This window comes from Nannospalax galili, unplaced genomic scaffold, assembly GCF_000622305.1.
Source record: "Nannospalax galili isolate Female #2095 unplaced genomic scaffold, S.galili_v1.0 scaffold278, whole genome shotgun sequence".
NCBI classification, from domain to species: domain Eukaryota; kingdom Metazoa; phylum Chordata; class Mammalia; order Rodentia; family Spalacidae; genus Nannospalax; species Nannospalax galili.
The window spans coordinates 13,067,558-13,094,197 of NW_008347536.1; the positions used below are offsets into that span (position 1 = coordinate 13,067,558).

Sequence of the window (26,640 nt, forward strand, 5' to 3'; positions counted from 1 at the left end):
TGTGACTATTTTCTCCCTCATTTTCCAGGCTCAGAAAAGTCACACAATTGGTTTGTGATGAACTCAGGATATTTTTGTGATGAACCCTGTGAATTTAAAACAGAATCTTCTCTGTATATTCTTATACCCTCACCCTAGGGGCCAGCATTTCTAGAGGGAGGACTAAGACCTAATGAGTGTGTCTGGCTGGTAGGAAGCAGCTAATGGCCTGGCAAACTGCACAGTGTACTGTTGCCAGCTGCCCTTGGCTTTGCTTGGCTGGGACCTGAGGTGTGGGGTTCTATGTGGCCACGAGGTGGCAATGTGGGCCAGATGCCTCAGCACTTGGCTGAAAGGTGCATGGAACGTTGTCAGGAACTCTACCTGGGAGGCTTCAGGTCCAAGGGAGGCAAGAGGTTGGTTATGTTAGGGGTGTAGTTATGTCTCATCTCAACAAATGAGCTGGCAGTCTGATGGCCTTGGTGTCCCATTCTCACAAGAGCTCCAGCCCTGCCCTGTTGTTTATTGCTGGTTTTTGTTGTTTTTTGAGACAGAGTCTTACCTTGAACTATGTAGCCCAGACCTGCATGGAGCTGATGGCCCTGCCTTAGGCATTCTGGTATTACTGGTGTGCACCACCAGCCTCAGCTTCAGCGGCAGACTGAAATCTGAAGTCCCTCTAGGCTCTGTTCCTATCTTTATAAAGATTTCTGTGTCAAGGGCTTCAAGGAATCCCTCCACAAGCACAGCTTTGGAAGGGCCCAGGGCCATCCAGTGACAGTACCTTGCTCTTACCATCCCTTCATTTAAGCCTTTCCTACCTGTGTACAGGGTTGCCCACTTCCCCAACTGAGGGAACACGGGGAACTGTGGAACCCTCCCAATGCTTCAGTTCTTCCTACACTGATGGGCAGGTGCCAGCCTAGGCTCAGGGTCTTTTGTTGCTAAATCTTTCTGTGGTGACCTCATTGGAAAGAACAGCAAATTTCTTGGATGGATGCCCATCACTAGAATGTTCTGGACTCTTGTGTCATTGACCCCTCATTCATGACTTCTCCCAAATGTCAGCTTCCTTGTTAAAAGTGGGGGTTAAAAGTGACTACTGATCTACTTATCCTGAGCCATATAGACCTACTACAGGCTCTCACTGGCTCTGAGATTCTCTTCAGCTAGAGATCTAGTGTGTCCCTGTCCCATCCCAGAACTGGAATCCACCCTCCCCCCACCTTGGGGCAGAGACCCCAGGGTGTTCATTTTGCAACTCAGTGCCAGGCCTGGGATGGAGTAGGTATCAGCAACAGACTGCTGGTGGTGATGATGGTAATGGATACTTCTGTAGACTGGCCAGGTACAAGGACTAACCTCCTGACAAACTCCCAGGGAGCTGGAATTGAGTTGTCACTGGAGGTATGCAAACAGGAGTACCATGACAGCTTAAATGCCAAGGATGACCAAAAGTACTACTTCATTTGGCAGAAGGTAGAAGGAGACTTTGGGGAAATTTCTCAGAGTTAGGGACTGGATCTCCTGAGTGAGAAAGGGTTGTTGGGCAGGGATGGGGCAAGGATAGAGTTCCACAGCAATAGCCTGAGCTGAGGCAGAGGTATGCAAGGGCCCAGCAAGGTCTTGGCTAAGGGTGGATGGACAGTGGGATGAGGGATGGCACAGATAAGGAATGAAGAAAGTGGATAGGGTACAGGCTGCAGTGAGAGGGCCAGTCCACCTGAGTGACTCCCTCCCATGTGGCTTCATATTTCCCCAATTTTGGAACATTATTGGCCTTTCAAGGATAATAAGCTGCCCATGGTGGGGCCCAATTCATCCTTGCAGCCCCAACCCCAGTCCAATGATTGTCAGTGAACATTGGTTCAATGATGGAAAGAACTCATACGTGTTTATTAAACCAAGGATCAGTCAGGTCGGGCTGGGCTGGTGGTGGGGGTGACAAAGCACTCACTGCCTTCTGAGTATCTTGGGGACCAGCCCCAATGCTCACATGGCCACTGATAGCTAACTTCTGTCCAACACCCCCAACACATGCCCAGGACACAGTATTACAAAAGTGAACAAATATGTTTCTCTTCTTTTACAAATGACATGTTTCCATCCTCTGCCAGCAGAGGTGGGGGTTAAAAGTGACGGTTCATTAAAAAAGGCAATGACACATAAAATGAAGACAAAGGAAAGAACCCAGGGCTGGGAAGCTGAGATGCAACCCTGGGGGTGGAGCATAATGTGGATGGGAGACCCTGACTCTTTCTACTACACCCCTGGTAAGGTGAGATAGGCTCTTGGGATCACTGAGACCACAAGGGGCCTTGGAGCTCCCAGTCAGATGGTCAAACTTGCATTGAACTTCTTAGGGAAGCATCTAGAGGCAGTGTCTCTTGGGGGAAAATGGGCACACTTCCAGTCTTGATGATGGGGGACTCCCACCCAGAGTAAGAAACTGACAGATTTAGGACTGATACATCCCAAGCTTCCTGAGGCTCTGAAAGGTGGGCTCACTTTGCTCATGCCATAAGGCTGGCCACTGGACCTAGAGGCCTACCTCTGTGATCTTTACCTTGTTGCTGCTGCTGGGGATAATGAGAAAAGGGCACAGACAACAGCAAGGGGCACCCAGCAAAGGGAGTGGAAGGGGATAGATGACAGGAATGTGCAGAGCCCCCAGTCTCAGCAGGAGGCTGGGCTCTAGTCACACCTATCTGTAGGATCTCAGATGAGCAGGCTTGCTGCTCTAGGCCTCATTTTCCCATCTGTCTCATGAAGAAGGTAGATTTGATTTTCTCTCTAGGCCCTTCTATAATTAAAATTCTACCCAGGATTCCATGAGTAAAGGAAAAGTGGCCTCATAGGTCCAGAGCACAGAAAAGGTGACTAGCTCCTGAGGCCCAAGGGGACCCTCAACTCAGTGGACCTGAGTCAGCACTGCAGTGGTGGCTCCCACCCACCTTTCTCCCACTGTGGATCAGGTCAGTCCAGGCAAAAGGGAAGGCACTTAGCGACAACTGGGGCAGGATGCAAGAAGGGACCAGAGTCTGGTTTGGCATTGAAATCCCTCTGCTTATAGCTCAGGGAAGTGGGCAACTGAGACAATGGGGCAGACTTTGTTACTGGGCATTGGCCACAGGTGCAAAAGCCATCCCAGAACCACAGCTTTGTCTCGATGACACCACTTAGGCCTGTCGATTCCCCACCGGCATTGGCACATTAAAATATAAGTTAGTTGGGACCTGAGCAAGCCCAGGACGGCAGTCTGTCACGTGGCCCCAGGCCACACCATTTGTCACAAGATGTTTGGGCCCCTGGCAGCAGATTCCTGGGTGTCTCCACAGTACAGGATCACCTTGGGGCTGGAGCTAGGCTGCCGGGGGTAGGCACCTTCCCGCACCAGGCGTCGGCACCGCACATCTTGACCCACACTGACGCTCTGTAGTGCAGGGAGGTGACGGAGCAGCATCTCAGGCAGGGGAACCAGGTTGGTGCCTGACAGGTCTAGCTCCTGCAGTGAACCCAGACCCGAGAACACCTCAGGTCCTACCCACTTAAGCTTGGGGTTACCCGACAAGTCCAAGACTTGCAGGCCTGGGAGCTCACGGAAGCCATGGGGTTCTAGTTGGGGAACACCCTGTAGGCTAGCCAGTGACAGGTGAGTGAGGCCTGCCAGCCCCGTGAAGGCACCTGGGCTGATGGTAGACAGAGGGTTCCCATCCAGGCACAGGTAGCGTAGGGGCAGGTCTCGGAGATCAGGCACAGCACGGAGCCGGTTCCAGGCCAGGTTCAGGCCCTGAATGGTGGGTGCAGGCAGGCTAGCCTGGGCTTGATGAGGGAGCAGGCGGTGGATGAGGTTGTGGGAGAGGTCCACGTGCAGTGCCCGGCCCTGGCTGTGGGTGGTGAAGGCAGATATTGAGATTTCCCGGAGCTGGTTGTGGCTGAGGGTCACATCACTCAAAGGGGAGCTGGTGAAGACCTTGGCTGGCAGGGATGCCAGGCCATTGTGGCTGAGGTCCAGTGACTCTAGGTAGCGCAGGCGGGAGAAGGCAGTAGGTGAGATGCTGGTGAGCAGGTTGTGGCTGAGATCAAGGCCAACCAGTGTGGTATAGCCTGGTCCTGCCAGCACCGATTCATTCACGGTCTCCAGCCGATTGGAGGACAAGTCCAGGTGGGCTGTGTCCAAGGGGATGGGCACGGGCACAATGTGGGGTCCCAGGCCGCTGCAGTCCACTCGAGTCAGGCTGAAGCTGTCGAAGAGGCCGAAGGTCTCCTCCTCGCACTGGCATCCAGGGAAGCATGACCTGGTGGTCTGGGCTCCACCCACAGTCAGCAACAGCAATAGCAGGGACCACAGCATGGTGAGGGCTGGAGAGAGAGCCAGAGGTGGGGGGGTGGTGAATATACTGGACACTCTTATCCTATCCTATAAGGCATAAGCCCATGTGTGTGGACACAGCTAGAAGTGTCACTTCTATGTCTTCCTGAAGTAGTCTTAACTCCTAGTCCCTGTTCTTCTCTGGCCTAAGCTGCCCCATTTGTATGGAGGACAGGGTTAGGCCAGGTGAATGGATTTTCAAATGGAAGCAGTAGAAACCTTTCTTGGATGGGATTGGCAGATGCAAGTAGCCTGCTCTGGCTGAAGTGGGAGCACCTGGAGTTTTCCTGGCCTTCCATAGGCATTAAGCATCCTACTTTGAAAGCCACTGGCCCAGATGGTCTCTTGGCTAATTTCTTTTTATCTGCTGATCCAGGGCTGGGGGGCTGCAGGAGACCTAGACTTTGCTAGAGAGAGCGTCACAGTGCAGAGGTCCTGGGAGTTCCATTCACCTCTGCTGAGATCTACAGGCTGGGTGCTGGCTTGACCATCCCAGGGCACTGTCTTCTTTCACCCTCACAAGCATCTTCAAGGCAGATTCCTGTAGCCATTTCACCAAGAGGAAGCTGAGCCTTGACAAGGGTTAGAGATCGGCACAGACATACAGCTAAGCACAGGGTTCTCTGCTGCCACATGGCAGGGGGCTGAGCCCACTCTCCCTGCAGTGACTGTTTCTCCAGCATCAGCATCTTCCCTTCTACTTGGGGACCCAGAGTCTAGTCTCTCAAATAGGCTTGTTACACTCACTACCCCCAGCCCCTGTCCCCTTGCCTGCACCCTACCACCAGCTGACATGGCTGGCACACATCCCTGGCCCTTCCTTTAACTATGAACAGGCAACTGGCTTGTTACCCCCATTGCACAGATGAAGAAACAAAGGCTCAGAGAGAACAAGTGCCTCACCAACTAACACAAAAGCAGGGCGGATTAGTCCCAGGTCCACTCAGTTCTTCCGTTCTTGTCTCCTACCTCCAGCAGGCCTGGTGGGGAGCATGGGGTAGGGTCTAGGAGGGGATTTCTGTATGGACATATGCTACAACTCAAGCCACTTCCCCTTTCAGGCCTCAGTTCCCCCCTGTGCAACTGCAACAGAAACTGTGACATATGCCAGGCACTATGTAAATGTTGTCACACCTGCAGATTGCATGCATCCACACAGGTCAGACTCAAGGTTCGTGTTCAGGCCCACTGAACATCCTGGGGAATGGGTGCTGGGTGATATTAGCATGAGAACCAGAGGGTTATAGAGGGAGAACTTCTAAATGGATATCTGGGGCTACTCCTCCCCCACACAGTGGCCATTCAGCTAGGAGACAGAAGGCTCTTCATCTGGGTGGCCTGTCCTCCTGCCTGTCTCCCTTCCTGGCCTTCCAGGGAAGGGAATAGGGGTGAGGTAGGTGGGGTGAGGGCCTGCCCACCTTCTGGACTGGGGGGAGGGTGGAGAGGGAGCAGCTGGTTAGCATTACTGGCCCTGCATGAAACTTTAAAGGGGCAGCCACTTGATCTGCACTCTGGCTCTGCCCTTAGCCCTGACAAATGGGGCTCTTCTCTCTTATCCAACCCCTGGGTCCCTCCTTGACCACCCCTTTCTTTTGTATAGGCCAATTTGAGGATTAAATCCAGCCCAGGTGCATCCTGGGCTTGGTCCCAGCCAAGGCAGGACAGAGCGTTCCAATGTCTGCACCAAGAGGAAAATATTAGGTTGCCTTAGGCCTCCTTTATTTCTTGGAGCTCTTCACCAAGAGTTCATTACCACCACCAGCACCCCCCGCCCCCTGCAAGCTGATCTGCACCTATATCCCTGCCTGGGATTTAAACAAACTACACAAAGGGCCACAAGAGGTGATTTGGGTTCCCAGAGGCGATTGTACAATGTGTCCACAAAATGCCGAGTGGCTTCTTGTGAACTCCAGCTTATGTAACCTGTAGGGCAAACACAGCCCAAATGCTGCTCTCCTCTGGGCCCCAGCCCTGTCCTCTGTACCACAGGGCAGCAATCTGCCCTGCCCTCCTCACATAAGTCAATAAACCCCACTGAGACATGCTGCATCCCTGAAGAGCTGTGCACAGCTTTCCCTGGCATATCTGGAATTAGTCAGTGGTCCTTATGCTGAGGTAAAGGGCACAGGACTGCTGATGGAGTCCCACCTGGGCTACTTGGCTGGTAAATGCACACGTGGCCAGACCCTTGCTCTGCTCTCACGATGAGCACCTCCCAGGGCCCCTGTTGTCAGGCCTAGGCTCAGACACTCTAGTGGGAAACACCCAGTTGACAGGCAGAGGCTCTCATCCAGTCCTCAAGGCTGCCCTGTAAGGCTGTCACATCCCCATTTAGAGGATCCAAAGAGTCTCTTGCTAATCAGTATGGTTTGGGGACACTACAGGGGAGATGAAATGGAGAGGACCATTCCTTCTTTGAGAAGCTGCTGTAAGAACTGGAGACCCCATGAGGGACATGCGCAGCACAACCAGGACACTGACAAGTACACAGTCAGGGCTGCTCTGTCTGTCCAGGCAGATGCCAGACCAAGTTCCCCCATCCCCCAAGATGGAGACGCCAAGGCCCCCTATCTTGTGTCACCAAACTCCAAGATGCTGACAGGGAGGCAAGAGGGCAACTATGTGTAGGGATAAGTGCCTGAGGAGAGCCCTGGGTCTCAGTCACTGCTCTTCCCTGGACTGTTCTGATCACTAGTCATGTCCCATCCTCTCTATGAGCCTCTGTTTCCCATCTTCACAATAAGGGGTTTAGTACCAGCCCGAGTTGCAGGATTTTAAAGCTGAACAAAGCACTTACTAAGCACAAAGCACTGAGCTAAGCCATGCTGGGGTGTGAGTGGGTGAGAATATCGGGACAGACACCCATTCATGTCAAGATCACTAATACCTTGGTCCCGGGAGATTTGAGTCTTTGTGACTCTCAGTTTTATTTCTAGAGCCTTGATTTCCTCATCTGTGTAACAGTATTAACGTTGCCCCATTCCCATCCAGGGACCTGTGCTATACCCTGGGAGAAGGGCAATGCAGACGACAGGTGGGCAACACAGACAGGTAGCCACTGAGGACAGCTGGGGGAGGAAAGGGATCTCTCATAAATCCCAAGCTGCAGATAAAAGACATCCAGAGAAGAACACAAGGCAGAACAGGGCTTAGAAATTGCATGCAGCCATGGTTTAGGACACAGCAGTTCCTACAAGGCTGGCTATAAGCTACTCAGGGTCCACACTGTCAAGTCCACAGTGACTCTAAGGAAAGTTTGCTCTCCCCACATAACACAGCTTTGGCCACATCATTGCCCTGTTAGATTCTGAGTTAAAACTACAGAGCTCCAACTGCCCCAGGCACTAGGCCTCTAGAAGCTGGGGGCCACTTTCTCCCTCCCCTGCCTGAGCCCCAACTGGGATCTGAACCCTCCTTGTTATCAGAGTAGCAACTTTTCTAACAACTTCCCTAACAATGCTCAGCTGTTGCTCACAGGGCTCACAACACAGAATTCCAGGCTTGGAGCTGGAGGCCCAGAGGGGAAGTGAAGTATCAGCAGCAAGGCAGTGGCAAAGCAAGTCCCAGGAGCTGGGACCTGCCACCTCACACTGCTCCCTGCATCACACACATCCTGTCCCTGCCTGGCTGGCAGCACAAAGCATGCTCTGTCCACATAGGCTCCCAGCACCCCTCCCTCCTGGCCCCTCACACCTCAGGCTACCAGTGGGCCTTCAGCAGCTTCTAAGAAAATTAAATTCCAAACATAAAGTGTGAGTAGCTTAGGGCAAAGCCCTTCCTTCTTTACCTATGCATCCCTTCTCCCACTGGGGTCAAAGCCAGGCCTGGCAGAGGCAACCACAGACAGACGGCCCAGCAAGGAAGCCATGTGGGTCAGTTGCTGGACTTGGGAGTGGCTGGGAATCCAGCCCTGCCTACTGGTTGAGTCTTAGTGTCTTCCACAAGAACAAGATGTGAGGATCACAGAAAATGGAGTGACAGAATGTGAAACACTTTGTAAGTCCTTGGTGGCCAATGATGATCATGATTTTAAACTTACTGCAATCATTTCATTCTTTATATCTCTTCCCACCCAGGTTTCCAAATGTAGTACCAGGTACCTGACAGGTTCTTGGTAGGTCCACTGACCTCTCAGACACACTGTTGATGTCTGTTGGCAAGGTCCCAACCATCCTCCTCCTCTGGGGAATACCTCTCTGGGACTAGGGGTTCAAGTTCAGCCCTCCCACCATGTTCTAGTTAGTTTCTCTATTGCTGTGAGAAAAAACACTGACCAAAACCAACTTGGGGAGAAAAGGGTTTATTTGACTTACAAGCACAGTCCATCATCAAGGGAAGCCAAGGCAGGAACTCAGGGCAGGAACCTGGAGCACAGACCATGGAGGATAGCTGCTTACTGGTTTGCTTCCCTGGCCAGTGCTCAGCCTAGCTTCTTAATACAATACAGGCCCAGGGGTGGCACTGCCCACAGTGGGCTGGGCTGGCCCATAACACTCAACAATCAAGAAAATGCCCCCAGACATGGCCACAGGCCAATCCAATAGAGAAAATTCCTCAATTGAGGTTCCCTCTAACCAGGTGTGTCAAGTTGACAACTAAAGCTATCCAGCACACCTACCAGCCCCAGTTGCCAGTTCATGGCACAGAACCATAGCATTTCTGACCCACAGAATTTTCAGATCCTCCTAAGAACTTCAATGGGGAGATTTTGGCACAAGAGCCAGGTGGGCAGGGGCCTGAGTCTCAGGCTGGCCTGGTGCCCGGCACCTACCTGAGGCAGGCTTTTGCATTAACCAGCTGCTCTTCAACCCCAGCTGGCCTCCAACCTCACCCCACTTAGTCACGAGCAAGCTGACTCTAACAAAGTCCCCAGGTAGAAATTTCACAAGTATCCTGCCCTTTGACCACTTAGCTCTGGAAAGCCAAGTCCAAAAGAATTCTGGAGACAAACTCAGAGCCTCCAGGGCCGACTCTCCCTATAAAATCAATAATGTCACCTATCTGCACAAGCACACCAGCTTGCCATGCATGTCACCACTGCTGTACCACAATCCTTAACTGTGATGATTACCCCCTTGCACAGGCAACAGTGGGACACTATTCAGCCTGTTAGTAGCTAGACCGGGATTCAATCCCAAACATGTTAGATTCAAACTCAGGGTTCCTGTTTGACTTCAACAGTGTGGACAGCAGCTTAGAGCTGGTGATGGGCTATTAAGACATGTTTATCTGCCTGTCCCCTTGTGGGCAGGGAGGGGGGAGAGTTTTGTTTGGTTTGTTTGTTTTTACCCTGGAGCTGAGCACTGGGCCTGGACATAGCAGGTACTATATGAAGATGTATCAGGCATGTAGATGACTGTCACCAAAGGACACCTCAGCCTGTTCCATGCACCCTCAACTATTATGTTTGGTCACCCTGCAAGATAAACAGGTTAGATGGTCACATGGCATTTTACTTGTCTTATGACTATTTAAAGAGGCCAGAGAGGCTCAGTGATTAATCTAAAGTCATACAGCCAGTGAGGGGACCAAGACTGGACCTAGAACCCAGGTATTCCAAACCCAGCACCTGGTATCCTTCATGACATCTCTGGCACAGATGGAACCTAGAAGCTCAGCACTCTCCCACCTAAGGAGTGCCATCTATAGGGAGGTGGGCAAGATCCAATATACTATTTTCTCCTTCTAGTAGATCATCTTTTGGAAAACTGTCAAGTTCCCATCAATATGAAGCAGCACATGACAACATAGGAGACAATCTGGGGCAAAGGAAAGGGGTTTTGCAGACAGGCAGACTGGGCTCCAACGATACAGGGCTTTACATGCTGTGGGGACCTGAGTCTTGGTCCTATAACATGGTGAGAAGCCTGGTACTGCTCCTAGCAAGTTCCTGTACTGATTACTCAGGAAAAAGGATTCAGCCTGGGCTAGCATGAGCAGGTCTCACTGCATGTTCAGTCCTGCCCCTGATGGGTGATGGCAGGGTCAGAGAATGCTAAGGCAAGGCAGGCACACAGGATAGAGAAGAACCAAAAGTTATCCCCAGAGGCCTTGGATTCTTTTACTGTGTACCATTCAGGGTCCTGATCATGTTCCTCAGGGATCTGGGAAGGTCAAAGAGATCAAAGCAGGCTGAAACAGCAGTGCTCAGACAAAATGAGGGCTTGGCATTAATTTAGCAGTCATCCCTGGGCAAGCGGGTCCCTGTCTCTCCTCTTCTTCATCCTCTCATCCTGCCTAGGTCAAATTCAGGAGACCTGGTATAGTACCTTTGCCCCTGCCTCTAGCTACTGCCATGCTGGGTACTAGAGTATAGCTCCCAAAAGAAGGCCAGGACCCCATGACAACACCCCTTCTAAAACCTATTCCACAAAGACAATTTCTCAGGCTGAAGGCCTGCCACTCCCCGGGAACTCTGCTTTTGAAGGGGCTGCTTCTTCTGACAAAGACGATGAAGCCCACCCTCCACACTCCTACCCCTGCCACCCTCTTTGTCTTCCACAAACTTCTGCTTGTTTCATTCAAAGGTATCTGCTCTGTGAGGCCTTTCCAGTCTAATATGCCCCTCATCCTCCAAAGGGTCACCTGGGCTATGCATGTCTGTATACCTGTGTCCATCTCCTCTTTAGCACGGGGCCCAGCCCTGCAGATGGGAGGAAACCAGAAGAGTAAAATGTCAGGAGCAGAGAGGCCTCCTTTTGCTTGGGTGCTTGTTGGAACTCAGGGCTTTGTCAAGTGGTGAAACCAGGTTTAGGATCTGGGCCCATGCTGTTTCAGCCTTTGCTTGTGTCCACATAATGTAATCAGACATCCTGAAACCGCACCTCAACCTATAAGCACAAGTAGTAATTCATTATGCTATATAACATTCATAACACATCAGCAGTGCAAGAGTCAGTATTCATTGAACAGGGGGATTGAGAATCAAATAGGTGAAATGACAAGTCCCAGGCCACAGAGCTAGGAAGCCATGGAGACCCCAAGTCCGGAACTTCTGACTTTAAGACATGGCAGTATCTTGCCTACAGATAAGTCTCCCAGTTTCCAGCACCATCCAAAAGCCAAAGGAAGGCTTCACAACCATCAATCTGACTTTGTGTTGCTTTGTTTGGGTCCCCAGAAGCGCTCTGTGGGCAGGTCAACTCCCAGCTTGAAGTGATGCTAGGTAATGATTCAGCCCCTGCCTTTCCTCCCAGCTTCTGGGCAACTCCTATTCCTGGAGCCCTAGATCTGTTGCAGGAGGCCCTTCCTGTCTCTCCTGTGTATTCTAAGACTTGAGAATATCGATCAGAGTGGCCTGCTCTGCCAGGCCCTTCCCTTGGTTTGCTCCTATGGAACCTGTCTTAGAACTTGCTTTGGCTGGGGACCTCCAGGTTGGGCCTAGCCCTCTTTAGAAAGTCTCCCCAGTTCCCAGCCTCATTTCCCTGAGAAAGGATGGTAAACAAGAGTGCAAGTACATTGCCTCTGCTTTGCACTAGAAGTTATGATTAAGAAGAAAATTGGCCTGAACTCTGTCCCCTGGTCCATCTGTCAATCTGTCATTTAAAAGAAAAGTGACATTTTGGACTCATCACCTTTTGCCCTTACACAGGGTCAGTGAAGCAGGGCTGGGGGGGAAACCCTGTGGACTCAAGTTCCCAGACTATTGCATTATAGCCTTCTCTTCTGAGGAACAAATTAATGCCTGCGAATGGGTCAAGTCAGCAGGGAGGCCCAGCATACACAATAGTGTCCAGGCTCTGGAATCTCCAGCAGTCAGAGCTGCAAGAAAATAGAGGTTGTCCACATCTCCCCCCCTTCCAGAATGAAGATAAGGACCAGAGCTGAAAGTGGCCATAGTGGCCAACGGTTGCCTTTTTCCTGTTTGTGGCCAGTGTGTTGTCCCCTGCTCCCGGCCCACCACACACACACACACACACACACACACACACACACACACACACCGGTGGGTAGCACTGGGCAAAGTTTTTGGGTTAAAGACACAGGTGGAGAGGCCGGAAGAGGACCTTTAGGGTTATCTTTGCCACCCCAGATCAAAAGCTTCGGCAGGGCTGAGCCCCTCCCTCTCGGGGACCCTGCAAGTCTAGACTTATCCAAAGGGATAGCGTAGAGCAAGAAAGGATCGAAGTTTGAGTCACCTCTTGGCCTGGCTAAGTGTGGGCGGACACTGCTCTAAGCCAGTCTGTTGCTGTGCTGGTTAGTTATCCCGTCTATGGAGCCGGGGTGCTCTCATCCCAGCCTTGCGGGAATGACTTAGCCTCAGCCGCCCGGTGCCCTACCATGGGCCACTGACCGTAGCTTCGCTACTATGTGTGTGCAAGGCCCCGTCTCCACGTAGCCCAACCAGGGGTCTGCGTGCTGGGGGCCGCGAGCAGGCCTGGATTCGGACAAGACGTGGCCAACACCTACCAGATCGGAGGGTTGGTCCGCTTACTCTGGGGTCCCGTGCAAGGGCAGAGCATATCCCAAAGTGGAGCGGGTCTCTCCGCCAAGCAGGGAGGCCTCCCGTACACACTCCAAGAGGCGCAGGGCAGAAAACCTCCCGCAGCGCGCTCCTCTCGGGTCTCAAGCCTCAGGCCAGAGTCCTGACCAGACGCCTCTCTCCCTCCTCCCACCCGGGTCCGGTACGGGTGTCCAGCACGCTCCGCCCAGTCCTGGCCCGGGCCAGTCCCAGACACTGCCGATTGCCCCCACCCACCAATCCTATCCCATCCCCTCGCGGCTCTGAGGACCTCCGGAGGTGAGAGAGGGGAGGGCTGCCAGCAGGCGTTGCCCGAGGAACCCGGAGAAAAGTTTGAAGCCAGGTCGGGGGACCGGTGGACAGCAGGGGCGCCAGGAACTTGGGCGGCGTCAGGCTCTCCGAGCGCACACACACCCCACGGACACCCAACCCAGACACGTCGACAGGCACAGACCACGTACGTGCGGACACTCGCGGGGCGCCCACCGTTTTCTACAATCAAATACGAGGCTGCCAAACGGGGACACGGGCACAAGACAGTTGTGCAAAGCCGTGACACACAAAGGCACGGGCATATGTTAGTCTTCGAACCCAGATCCACAAAAGCCCAGAACCTCGAGACGCACGTGTCCTTACAAAGACCCTGGAGGCGCCGGTCCCCACCCCCGGGCCCCGGGCAGAGCCTTTGTCTTCTGGAAGCCCTCTCCCCTAGGTCCCGGCTCCCCACGCGGCGCCGCTGTCGCCCGAGGTCCAGGAAAAGTTGCGGGATCCCGGCGGGACCCAGCCCCGCCCCTCGCGCCAGCCAGCCCGCGAGATCGGGCGGCGAGGTGGGGTCCGCGGCTCGGGACCTCCGCCCGCACGCGGATCGCGGCGCCTCGGGACCCGCACCCACCTGGAAGCTGTCGCCTCGGCACGCTCACCTAGGCGGCCCGGCGCTGGCCCGGGAGCCGGCACTTTTCTCTGCACCGCGCGGCCCGCCCCCCGTCCCCTGTCCCCGCCCGCTACTGGGCTCTTGGGGCAGGCAACTCAGTGGCTGCACAGGCCAGCGGCCAGGAGGCTCAGGGAGTGTCGTCAAAGTGCCAGCCTTGAGGGGCGCTCTCTCAGCCCCGCCCCCCGCCCGCCCGCTGAGCCCGGGTTCCACCCTAGGGAGCGTCTCAAAAGTTCGCAGTCCCCCGCCCACTCCACTAGGCCTCTCCCAGCTTCCTGCATCGCGGATCCCTGCCCCCTCTGCCTCCCCCTGAGCGCCGGAGCAATCTCAGCAGATGGCCGCGTGGTCGGAACATCTGGAGGTCGCTGGAGTGTGTGTGTGTGTGTGTGTGTGTGTGTGTGTGTGTGTGAGAGAGAGAGAGAGAGAGAGAGAGAGAGAGAGTCGTAGGTAAGAATGGGTGGATGGGGGTTTCTTCTCAAATTCTCCGACCCCCCCCATTAAAAAAAAAGGCCCAGAGGCATGGAGGTGGGGAGTCAGCTATTGGTAAGACTGGGTGGATGAGGGTTTCTTTTTCTTTTCAAATTCTCCACCCCTCCATTAAAAAAAGTCTAGAGAGGTCTCTGTGTGAGTGAGTGTGTGTGTGTGTGTGTGTGTGTGTGTGTGTGTGTGTATGTGTGTGGTGTGGAGAAAGAGGGGGGGAGGAGAGAGAGAGAGAGGGGGGAGAGAGGCGAAGAGGCAGCTTAGGCAGAAAAGCTCACAGACAACTCGAGAAAGCAGCAGACTTAACAGACTTGTATTTCTTTCCTGGAGGGAACCATCAACTGGATTTCCAAGAAGGGAAACTGCTCTGTGACTCAAGCAGCTTAGGTCTATCCCTCTTTGCAGTCCATCCTCTTGAGCCACTGCTTCTGCTAAGAAGGACAAGAAAGCATACAAAAGAACTTGAAAAACTGGAGGACTGCAGAGAGAATTTACCTGGTATAGGAATCCCTGGAAGTGGGAAACTAGGCCTGTGTGAGGCTCCCAGCCCCGACACCCAGACAATGCCAACCTCTGGAACCAGGCACTTGCCAGTAAAGGGCTAGAAGAAGTTTTAGTATTGGTTCTGGACCTCCCAGTGACTTCTCCACTTCAGAGAGGGCCTCTGGGTAAAGAAATTGGGCAATGTTCTGCTGCCATGGCCCAGACTTGTTACATTCAGTCTTTTTGTTCCATTTTTCCTTATTACTTAAAACAACAACAACAAAAAATTTGCTTGGACTTGTATGTGTGTGTCTGCCTGAGGAAAAAGGGAATCCTCGGGCAGCGGAATCAAAGCAGCTACTTTGAAAAAAAAGTGGTCATTTAGACCCTCTTCTGTGGTCAACATTATTGTGTGGCCCTGGGGAGTTACAGGGCTGAGCCCTACTGGTTAGGGAGGAGTGGGGAAACTGTGGTTCATACTTATAATCCTGCCTGTTATCCCAGTACTGGGGAGGTAGAGGCAGGAGCATCATCAATTTGAAGCTAGCCTGGCTATAGAGTGAGACTGTCTCAAAAAGCCAAAAGAAGAAAAAGAGAAAGAATCCCATCATCCAGCCTTGGGAATAGGAGACCTTTGGGGATCATCCTGCTAAGTTCTCATCAAACTATCAGAAATTGCACTTTGTGGGCCTCTAGGGTCTCTCTCATAGTTGGCTTGGTAGAATTTAGCTCTGTACTCCTGGGGCCTCCAGGAAGGAGTCTGAAGTCTTCTTTCTATAGAAAGGAAATACACGGAGAATGGTAGGGGATTGGTGAAAGAATTCACTCATTACACCAAATTAAAAAAAAAAAAAAAAAGGTCTGTTTATTGAATACACTGGGAGAAAGTAGAAGGGCAGGAGGATGAGCTATGGGGGGGGCTGATTTTTGGTGGTATCCTCTTTAAATTACATTTACTCTCTCTCTCTCTCTCTCTCTCTCTCTCTCTCTCTCTCTCTCGGACAATTTTTAGGAGTTGTTCTCTCCTTCCACCATGTGGGTCCCTCAGATTGAACTCAGGTGGTCAGGTTTGGCAGTAATTTTCTTCACCTGCTGAGCCATCTCACCAGCACACTGTCCTTTTAGGCTAAGATGACCGGGCATGTATTTCCCATCATGTAACTCCCACCATACAAATGATAAGCAGTCTTGATTGGTCAGTGTTTGAGTCTAGGAAGCTGGGTTTATGGAGACCAGCTCTGTGGTATTCAGTGAAGGTTAATTTTGATTGGCCATGTTCCTTGGTGGGAAAGAGTCTGGGTTTAGGGCCATAATTATTTTTATGCCATAACATACTGAGCAAGATAATGAGTCTCAGCATTTAGCAAAAGCCTTCCATATAGGACCTCGATGGGCTGAGATGTGTCTCAGTTTAAGGAATGATAGGAAACCTCAGGAGGGCCATTTGGAGGAGTGTCAGCCAGGACTGTTGCTTTTTTGCATTAATTTGGTAAGGGACCTTTGTAATGTCTGATGGTCCCTTTCTACCTTTCCTGATGATTGTGGGTACCAAATGTGGGTACTTTATTTGAAGAGCCTTCAAATAAGATGAAAGTGGGGTCATTATCTGACTAGAGAGAGAAAAGAAACCAAAGTGAGTGTCTATATGTTCAAGAAGTGCTGTTGTACCCACTGAAGCCTTTTTAGTCTGAATAGGAAAGGCTTCTATCCATCCAGTGAAAGTAGCTGGTAAATTACCTGTCTTCTTGTAAATAATCCCTCATCCATGCTCCTGTAGTAATCCTAATTAAACTCATTGGCTTATTAAAACAACAACAACAGTAACCATGAAAGTAGAAGGTGGACTAGCTGGGGAGAGGAAGATCAGCAGGACCCCACCCCCTTAGGAACTTGTCCTAAGAGGGTTTGGGGGTTTGGTACAACAGAGTATACAGATATCACAGCCTTACTAACAACTCTGAGGTCTTATTCCAGCCAGTGTCATCAGGTTTTTCGACCTGGGTGTGTTGTAAGGGTGAGTTACAGAGACGGAATAGACTGATGGCCAAATACTGGTAAAGTGTTGTAGCCCTCCCTGGGCTTCAGGTGTTAGGGGAGTTGCCTGGGAAAGGAGTTGGATATTTTGAGGGAAAAAAAATTTATAGGCATCATGAACAGTGACCATCTGGGGAGAGAAAAAGCCCAGATCTCAGGGGGAACTTGAAAAATAGAAGTTTATATTAGTGGGTGCCTGAGTGGGAGGGGTCAAGGAGTGCTAACAGGAGTGTTGGGCCTGTAGTTTTGATGGTAATGTTAGAACTGAGTTTCAACAAGGTATGTCTCCCTAGGAGTGGGATAAGGCAATGCTAGGAATAAATGTGTCAAAGATGTGTTTTTCTAAGGAGGATACCAGAGGGGGTGTGAAGTGGTCTGGCTCTGCTAGGGTCATTCATCAGTTCCAATGAAGAGAAGTGAAGACTAAAAAGTGGGTCCAGGGAAGTTATTCAAGCAGAAGTGACCTCTGTAATGATGAATAAAGTAACTCTAGTTCTTGCCATATCCAGGGTCACCTGAGGCTCTTCGACTGAGGTGAAGAATAGAGGAAGCTGTGTAGCCTTCAGACAAGCTGGGGAAGGCCCCACCTCCCTCATTAGTTCTTCATAGTCCAAGAATAGAATCAGTGGTAACTTTTCATCCTCGTAGCCATAGTGTCTTTGGGACTTTTGGTATTGGGATGACTCTCCCTTTTAAGAGTGAGGTAATTCTACTTCCAGTATCCCTTCTGTTTGCAAAATGGGCACAACCCAGGTAGTGTAAGGAGTTTAGACAGTCTTGACTGAAGTGTCCTGGTTGACTCAATGAGGGTCCCTCCAGGGCAGGGGAGGGGGTGTTACTTGACTTTGATCTCCCCATAAGGATGGAAGGGCCATAGATGCAGCTTTAGGCTGTTTGTCATGCATGGAGGCACCTAGGGTCACCTGGCAGAGCTGTGGATCTTAGGTACGGCAGCTGCCATGTACTGAGCCTGCTGCTTATTGCATTCCCTTCTCTTCCTCTCCTTCGCAGTCCTCAAGGCCGCCTCCCAGTGACTGAATACTTTGAAATAGAATAGGGAAAGAGGTTTTGAGTCCCTTGTCCAGCTTTTCAAGATTTTGCCTGATACCTGAGGAGGCCTCACTGATGAAATGGACTGAGAAATAGCAAGGCCTTCAGGATTCTCTGGGTCCAGGTTGGTATATGTATATACAACCTCAGCTAATCTGGAATTTAACAGGGCTGGGTTCTCAGTGGGGTCCTAGGTCACCTTAGTTTGATATAGTTGACAGGCTTTATCAGCACTGTTTTTATAGCTTCTGTTTAGTGTGCTTACTTACTGCCCTCCTTCCCTGGATGCTTCTCCTAGTAAAGCTTCCTAGGGTCTGTTCAGGGACTTACATCTTCCCCAGGAGGGGCCTCCCATGGGATTTGGACTGGGATTCAGACCTGGGCTTCCTTAGCCCATCACTCAGCTAGTGACAAAGCTCTTTTCCTCATCTGTCGTATAGCAGGTAGTTAAAATAATGTATAAACCTTGTCAAGCTCGGTCAAAGGAGATGGAGAGGATCTGAATGCTTTGACAAAAGTGAAGAGGTCTTGGCTAAAAAAGCCCATTTTAGTTTCCTTCTGGCTAAGGTTGATATGAAGAATGGAGTGGGAACACTTTGTGCTCAGTGCTCCACTGGCTACATCATGGAGGGGGTGTGCTGGATAGCTTTAGTTGTCAACTCGACACACCTGGGTAGAGGGAGCCTCAACTGGGGAATTACCATCATTGGACTGGCCTATGGCCATGTCTGTGGGGCATTTTCTTCATTGTGGGTGATGTGTGGAGGGGTCCAGCTCACTGTGGGTGGTGCCACCCTGGGCAAGTGGGCTGGTATTATATGAGAAAGCAGGCTGAGCATGAGCCAGGGGAACAAGCCAGTAAGCAGCGTTATTCCATGGCCTGTGCTTCAGCTCCTACCTCCAGGTTTCTGCTCTGAGTTCCTATCTTGGGCTCCCTCTGATGAACTGTGACTCAGGAGATGTAAGCCAAATAAACCTTTTCCTTCCCACATTGGTTTTGGTCAGTGTTTTTATCATAGCAAATGAAAGTAACTAAGACAGGAATTTGGACCAGAGAGTAGGCTATTGCTGTGACTGACCTGACCTAGTGTTTTGGGGTGGATTGTGGAAGTTTTTGGAACTTTGGCCTGGAAAAGCCATTGAGCGCTTAGAGTTTAGTGAGCTGTTGCTGTGCAACTCTGCTGAAAGAGATGTAGATGACAGAGGCCTGGCTTGTGAAGCTTCAAAGGGAAGTAAAGATTATCAGGACTGTTGTATGATATTTTGAATTGAGAATCTGTGGTCCACTGGAGCTGAAGAATCAGCTGTGATTAAGAAAAGGCCAGAGGGCTGGAGAGATGGCTCAGCAGTTAAGAGCCCTGGCTGTTCTTACAGAAGACCTGGGTTCAAATCCCAGCACCCACATGGCAGCTAACAACTGTCGGTAACTCCAGTTCCAGGGGATTCAACACCCTCCTCTGTCCTCCATGGGCACTGCATGACATGGGTGCACTTACATATGTGCAGGCAATACACTCATACACATAAGTAAATAAATAAACCAGAACCACTGAAGTGAAACCCTTGATTTACTGGGACAATTGATGCTGGTTAGCTGGGGCTGAAAAATCAACTGTGAGTAACCAGAGACCAGCAACACTGTGGTAAAATCATTTAGGAGGTATTTCCTCAGGGTCAGCACACAGAAGCTGTGGTCCAGAGGGGGCCTGAGCTCCATCTCAAGTTGGAAGCTGGACTTGGTAATGTGTAAGAGTTCTGGTGCTGAAATCATGAACGGGTCACAGAGAGCAACTGAGGCTTGGCCTCCTGAGAGGCCACAAAAGGCCATTGGTGAAAGTGCAGCCTCAGTTGCAGTGACGACCCCAAGACTGAAGGGGTCATCTGAGAGAATCTGAGGTTTCGCACCCTGAGAGACCAAAAGGGCCCATTGGTGAAGGTGCAACTTCAGTAGAGACTACAGCATATTAGAGATGACAGGACCATGGGACAACCACCAAGGGCAGCAACAGGTCTAGAGTAGAGCCAACCTGAGCCTACCAGACAAGCTGTGTGCTATGGATGGCAGAGCCAGAGAAATGGAACTACCTAAGCCCTTTGGAGCCCAGAAGATTGTGAGTGAATCCCAGATGTCCAGCCTTGAGCTATTTTACTAGACTTTGGTTTTGCTTAAGAATACCTGATTCTTCCCTTTTGAAATAAAACATTACTTAACTTGTTTTATATTTTATGGGAGCCCAAAGTTGAGAGACTTTTAAAAGAGACTTTGGGCTTTTAAAGTGTTTGTGTTTTTTAAAGGACTATGGGACTTTTAAAGTTGTACTATTTTATGTTATGATATTAACATTAACATTGTACCTGGGGGATAAGAAATGCAAAGCTTGTGGTTTAATAGTGGTGTGTTCTTGATGGTTGAGTAATGTGGGAGGGCCCAGCCCATTGTGGGCAATGTCACCCCTGGGCAGGTGGTCCTGTATTGTATAAGAAATCAGGTTGAAGTTGGGCGTAGTGGCGCATGCCTTTAATCCCAGCACTCAGGAGGCAGAGGCAGGCAGATCTCTGTGAGTTCAAGGCCAGCCTGGTCTACATAGTGAGTTCCAGCACAGCTGGGGCTACAGGGAGACCCTGTCTCAAAAAATACCAAAAAAAAAAAAAAAGAAATCAAGTTGAGCATGGGCCAGGGGAGCAAGCCAGTAAGTCGTGTTCCTCCATGGCCTCTGCTTCAGCTCTTGCCTCCAAGTTCCTACCCTCCCTCAGTGATGAACTATGACCCTGGAGATGTAAACCAAATAAACCCTTTCCTCCCCAAGCTGGTATTGGTCAGATTGTTTTGTCACAGCAATTGAAGGCAAACTAGAACAAGGGAATACAGGCCTCTTTCAGCAGTAGGAGGTATCTGTTCCTTAAAGTTATTACCTGAATGCGTATGTGAGGGAGAACGTGCATCAGAGCCCTCTGGATATGGGAAAGGGGTGAGCCCTTTTGGGGAGGTGGGCTTGGAGAGTGGTCAGTGGGATGAGGTGGCATATAGGAGGGTCACCAGGCTGTCTTGGCTTTCTGAGGGCTCTGGCTATCTAGCCAAACACATGCAACAGGATTTGGTTTTTGGAGGTTTAGATCTTGAGAAAGGGACATGAAAGATTGGATGCAGAGGATCTCAGGTGGTTTAGAAAGTTATGACAGACGTGGCCAAGTTGAAGAACAGTGCTGTGGTTTAGTGCCAGTAAGGGTCACATTTCCAGATCTCACAATTTGTACTGCAGCCAAGCCACATTACAAAGGAACACAGGATGTTTCTTTTTTAGGGTCTGAGGATCAAATTTACCTTAGTTCTTTAGACTACATCCCAGTGGTGAGTCTGAAAGGATAGGAGGGGCCTGTCCCACATTGAGACAAAGGTGAGTGACCCTAATTCCTATCAGGACATGCCTCTAGAGGAAAGGGCTTCAAGATAAAGGGACTCATGGTACAGCTTAAAAAGAGTATCTAACACTTTTGAAAGGACCTTCTGATGAGGTGTTTGCAAAGGACTGGAGGTGCGACTTTATAAAGGGGTATCCTTTTCCAAAGGCTCTCTTGGAGTTGGGGGCCAATAGTAAATACTAGGCCAGGTTCAGAAAGGGGGAAGATTTAACCAATCTGATGTCTGTTGTAGGGACATTCTCAGAGGAATGAAATCAGACTCAGGAGGGCTGGTGAGAGGAGAAGGAAAGAGAAACTACAGGATGTAGAGGAGCATCCACTGTAAGGAACCCAGATCTGCCCAGTAGATGCTGCTGCATGGTAAATGCCAGGTACAGGGACTGTGCGGAGACAACAGTCCTTTTCTTTTTACACATTGTTCCAGGCCTTCAGATCTCACAAAAGATTTGTGTTAGCCAGAGATCCTTGATTGCCAAAGGAAGAAGACCATTGCACTGAAAGGTCTGTTAGAGAGGCCAGGACCCTCACCCCTGAGGGCTGTAGGTGCTATCTGAGAGAACAGAAAGGCCTTTAGATTTCATCAGAGTTGCCCCAGTCAGAAATCATGAGCCCAAGCCTCAAGGGAGGGTCCTGAGTTAGAAAGAAGAGTTCCCAGAGAAGGCTGGGTTCCTTACCCCTCGGGACAATGTCAAGCATGCACTAGAATAAGGGGACCTTCCAGCCATGCCCAAGTGGGCCCTGCCAAAAGCCTTCAAGTGTCTGGGAGCTTGTAGAACAAGAATTAAGAAAGGACCCACCAAATGGGGGAAGGGAACAACTGGCAGGTTGGCAAAAGAACTCAGAGTAGGAAAGGAGGTTATCAAGTACAGTGCATGGGCACAGTGGGCAAGGGCTATAACAGAGAACCAGAGAACCATCCTCCTGCAAGAGATGATGGCTCTGGAGGTGGTGGTGGGGGTGCAGTGGGGGTTATTTTGGAGCTGTCCTCTTTTGGTTAGGGCAACCCACCATGCAGTCCTGAATGGTTGCTGTTTGATTCTGGGCAGAGCCTGGGTTTACAGTTTTGGTACTAAGTCACAGTTAATTTTGATTCTCATGATTTGGTTGGAAAGGAGCCACTGTTTTCTTTGGGGAGAATGTTTACTGGATCAGGCTTACATTGTGGAAATTCCCAGTCAAGGACCCCACTCTCTTTCTATGGTGTCTCAATCATGGCCTTCTCTCCATATGCCCCTCTCCTTCATGAAGACTTGCTGCCTAGCTGGGAGAGGGACTTGACATCAGCTTCTGGGGAGGGCCATACTTCCATAGGTGTCAGGTTCCATCTTGTTTTTTTAAAAGTCTCTGGTAATTCTGAAGTCAGTATGGGGACTGAGGGACTTGGCAAGAGACACTCTCAGACCAGCTGAGTCCTCCCACAAATTTCCCCCACATACATTCACATCTTTAAAGCCCTGAGCAGACATGGCCACCAAGCCTCTCCTCAGATTAATTGTGGAACCTCAAACGGGATGGGTGAGAACTCCAGTCATCCCACTGGAGGGCAGAATCCAGTGTGGGCTTTGCTGGTGTCTCAGCAGTCACTGTGTGATGAGTGTTCCTCCCCTCCTGCCAAATCAAATGTGTGCTTCTAAATATTTCTCCCACTCTCCCACCTCCATTCTTTTCCTCTTGTCTGGAAGGCTTTTCTCAGCCCAGTCTACCAGCTGCAGTCCTTGCTGGCTTCCAAAGCTGCCACCTCCCTCACTAAGACATTTCCATTCCCAGTTTCTCTTTCCTTGAATCTGGACGTGCTTGTTGAGTGCCAAGGTATAACCTGCTTTTCAGCCCTTCCTCCTGCCAACACTGTGCTACTGCACGATGGTTCCCTGCAGTCTGGCGGGTCCAGGTTTTTGCTCCTCTTTGCCGTCTACAGAAGCGCCCCTTGCCGTACCTACTCAGACTTTAACTCAGGCAAACCCCTTGTACCATCAGTCCTTTACCATGAAGAATCCTTTGTTTATGTTGCTAGGGGGATACCAAGGATACCTCCGCATGAACAACATGGTGAGGTGCAGATCTCGAGCCAAACCCATCAGGTGTGAATCTCAACCTCAGCGTAGACAAGTTCTTACACCATTCTTGCAAGGTCATGTTAAGGATTAAATGAATTAATGCATGTTGAATATGTGGATCAGTGCCTGGAATGCAGTAAGCACTTGATGAATACTGGCTATTAAAAACCCAATATATTAATTTAAATTTTATATTTATGAGTGTTTTTGTGTGCATATATGTAAGTGCACCCATGAGTGCATGCCTGTGGAGGTCAGAAGAGGGCATTGGATCCCCTGGACTGGAGTTATGGACGGTTGTTAGCCACCATGTGGGTGCTGGGACCCAAACTCAAGTCTTCTGCAAGAGCAGCCAGGGCTCTTAATTGCTGAGCCATCTCTCCAGACTTCAAATTGGCTCTTTCTCTATCATTTATTAATTCATTCAACTGCATTGGAAAAACATTTGTAAAACTGTACATGGAATAAGATTCTGAGAAGACGGCAGAAGAGGAAGCATCAGGAATCTATCACAATGACACTGGTGGGTTCTGTCTGCCGCAACTGTTTTGAAAATCTAGAGTCTGTTGAAGGCTGGGAACCTTCAGGGCAAGACTTGGTCAGTAAGCTAGTTAATTTCAGTCCATTTCAGCCAGTAACCCTGCAGTGTGGCAAACCACTGGGCTTGGAGTGACCTGCACACAACTTGTGGGAGGCAAGGTGCTCCGAAAGGATGCAGTCCTCAGTACAGGCTCATTGCCCTGAACTCTGATTCTGGTTGTTGCTTCTGATAAAGAGACACATAGAGGTAGGGAGGCTTTGTTGCTGTACTTCCCCAAATTTTGCAAGACTCAAGCAATTTCCAGGGAACTCAGTGTCCTTCCTGCTCCTTTTTTTTTTTTTTTTTTTTTTTTTTTCTTGTTTCCCTTTGGGAGCCAGACATTAAAGGTTAGCCATTCCAAAGCAACTGTATGTACAGAGAAAGCTACAATATGACCATACATGTCCAGGGAAGGCGCAGGCTCAGAGAAGGCCCAAGATCTTGTTTATACCACAGGATGATCATGGAACAACTTTTTTTTAATTTGTTTTATGAGACAAAAATTTTAATATACAGCTTAGGCTGTCCTGAAACTCTATGTAAACCATGAACTTGTAATTTTCCCGCCTCTGCCTCCACAATGCTAGGAGTATATGGAAGACCACTGTGCCTATCAAGACAGCATTCAGTGAAAAGAACAACCAAACAATACCCCCACCCCCAAACACGGCAACCCTTGAGAGGAGAATTTTATTTTCAGACCTACTATTACTAGTTTAATTTTTTTTAAAACAGGGTTTCCCTATAGCCCCAACTGGCCTGGAACTTGCTATGTAGACCAAGCTGGCCTCAATCTTATTGAGGTCCACTTGCCTCTGCCTCCTGAGTGCTGGGGTTAAATGTATGTGCCACCACATCACAGCTAAAATGTTCAATTTTTAACAAAATATATACAAGGTACATAAGCAAGTAGGAAAGTGTACCCTATTTAAAGAAAAAAATAGGGGTTGGTCAAGATGTCCTATAGGTAAAGGGCAAGCTTGTCATCTCAAGTTCAATCTCTGGAACTCACATAAAGTTTGGAGAATAGACTCCACAAAGTTGTCTCCTGGCCTCCACATATACATTATGGCATGTGCATATTCCACTCCATATATCATACATATGCACAATAATAATGATAATGGTAATGATAAAATATTTTTTCAAACAGTGGAATTTCATCACCACTGAAATAAAAGTTTTTTAAAATAAATTAACATGGGGCTGGAGAGATGACTCAGTAGTTAAGAACACAGGCTGCTCTTGCAGAGGACCCAGGTTCAAGTCCCAGCACCTACATGGCGGCTAACAACCATCCATAACTCCAGTTCCAGGGAAATCCAATGCCCTCTTCTGACTCCAAGGGCATTGCATGGCATGTGTGCGCTTACACACACACAGGCAATATACTCATACCCATAAAATCAAATACTTTTTAAAAAGTAAAAAGAATTAACAGAAACTGAGAAAGATCTAATGTCAGATTTGTTCCAAAAGACTTTAAAATAATCAAAGATACGGAAAAAGTCAAGAAAATGATGTATGAGCAAAATGGAAATATCCAAGAAAAGAGAAAAATCTCAAATGGAATGTAAAGCTGAAAAGTACAATAACTGAAATGGACATTTCACTGCAGGATTCAAAGGCAGAGTTCAGGAGGAAAAAGACAGCAAATCTGAACACATAAAATAAAAATAATAAAAAATGTTAAAATTTTAAAGAAATGTAAACAGAACTCAAAGAGCTGGTAGCTTGATACCATCAAGCCAACCAACAGATGCTTCATGGGAGTCTTAAAAGAACAGAAATGAGTAGGGAGAATATTTGAAGAAATAATGGTTCGATACTTTCCAAATCTGATGAACAACATGAACATAAACATCTATAAATTCAATTAACTTCAAGTAAGACTTCAAAGAAGCCCACATTGAGACATTATAATTATCAAAATCCAGACAACAATCTTGAAAATCTCGACCAGAGCAAACTTGAGAAGCAATGTGTCACATACAAGGGATTCTCAGTATGATTGTCAGCAGATTACTCATCAGAAGCTTTAGAGGCCAGAAAGCAATGGACAGATACAGTCAATGCACTAAAAGAAAATAAAACAAACAAAAAACCCTGTCAACCAAGAATCTAGTATCTAACAAAACTCCTTCAAAAATCAGGAAAGATTAAGATGTTCCCAATTGACAACTACCAGCCGTGCCCTGTAAGAATACTTAAGGGAGTTCTACAGGGTAAAACAAAAGGATGTAGATGAAAATAGCTATATGAAGGAAATAAAGATTTCAATAAAGATTAAGTGCACAGGTAATTATAAATGCTAGTATTACTGTAATGATGATTTACAACTCTATTTTTTGTTTCTATATTATTGAAAAAGAATGATTAGTTTATGCCTTGAGGTACACAGTGAATAAATGTATACTTTTGTGATTTCAACAACTAAAAGGGATAGAAGAGGAACTGTTAAAAGAACAGTTTGTATATGTTATTGAAGTTAGGCTGCTACAAATTCAGAATATAGAATTACAACTTTATGATGTCAAATGTAATTCCACAGTTCAAAAGGACATTGCTATAAAATATAAACAAAAGTAATCGAAGGAGGAATTTAAATGTTTTGTTACAAAACCCAGCAAGACATAAAAGCAGGAAGTGAGGGACAAAAACTATAAGGCATATATAAAGCAAATAGCAGGGCTAGAGAGATGGCTCAGTGGTTAAGAGCATTGGCTGTTCTTACAGAGGACCCAGGTTCAATTCCCAGCATACACATAGTGGCTAACAACCATCTGTAACTCCAGTTCC

The 26,640-nt window shown here is 49.2% G+C and overlaps 1 protein-coding gene across 6 annotated transcripts; it reads right to left on the bottom strand.

Moving 5' to 3' along the window:
• Positions 1 to 1,846: 1,846 nt before the first annotated feature.
• Positions 1,847 to 14,738, bottom strand: Tsku (tsukushi, small leucine rich proteoglycan). 6 transcript variants are annotated; one of them, XM_029568848.1, is made up of 2 exons: positions 14,716 to 14,738; positions 1,847 to 4,341 (listed from the first exon to the last, which is right to left on the bottom strand). In XM_029568848.1, the coding sequence occupies exon 2, from the start codon at positions 4,331 to 4,333 to the stop codon at positions 3,269 to 3,271; it is 1,065 nt and encodes a 354-aa protein (XP_029424708.1). In that variant the 5' UTR covers positions 4,334 to 4,341; positions 14,716 to 14,738; the 3' UTR covers positions 1,847 to 3,268. The 6 variants fall into 6 exon arrangements, with proteins under 6 accessions (XP_029424708.1, XP_008842439.1, XP_029424707.1 ...); XM_008844217.3 differs by lacking the exon at positions 14,716 to 14,738 and adding an exon at positions 13,705 to 13,842; XM_029568847.1 differs by lacking the exon at positions 14,716 to 14,738 and adding an exon at positions 13,733 to 13,756.
• Positions 14,739 to 26,640: the final 11,902 nt, after the last annotated feature.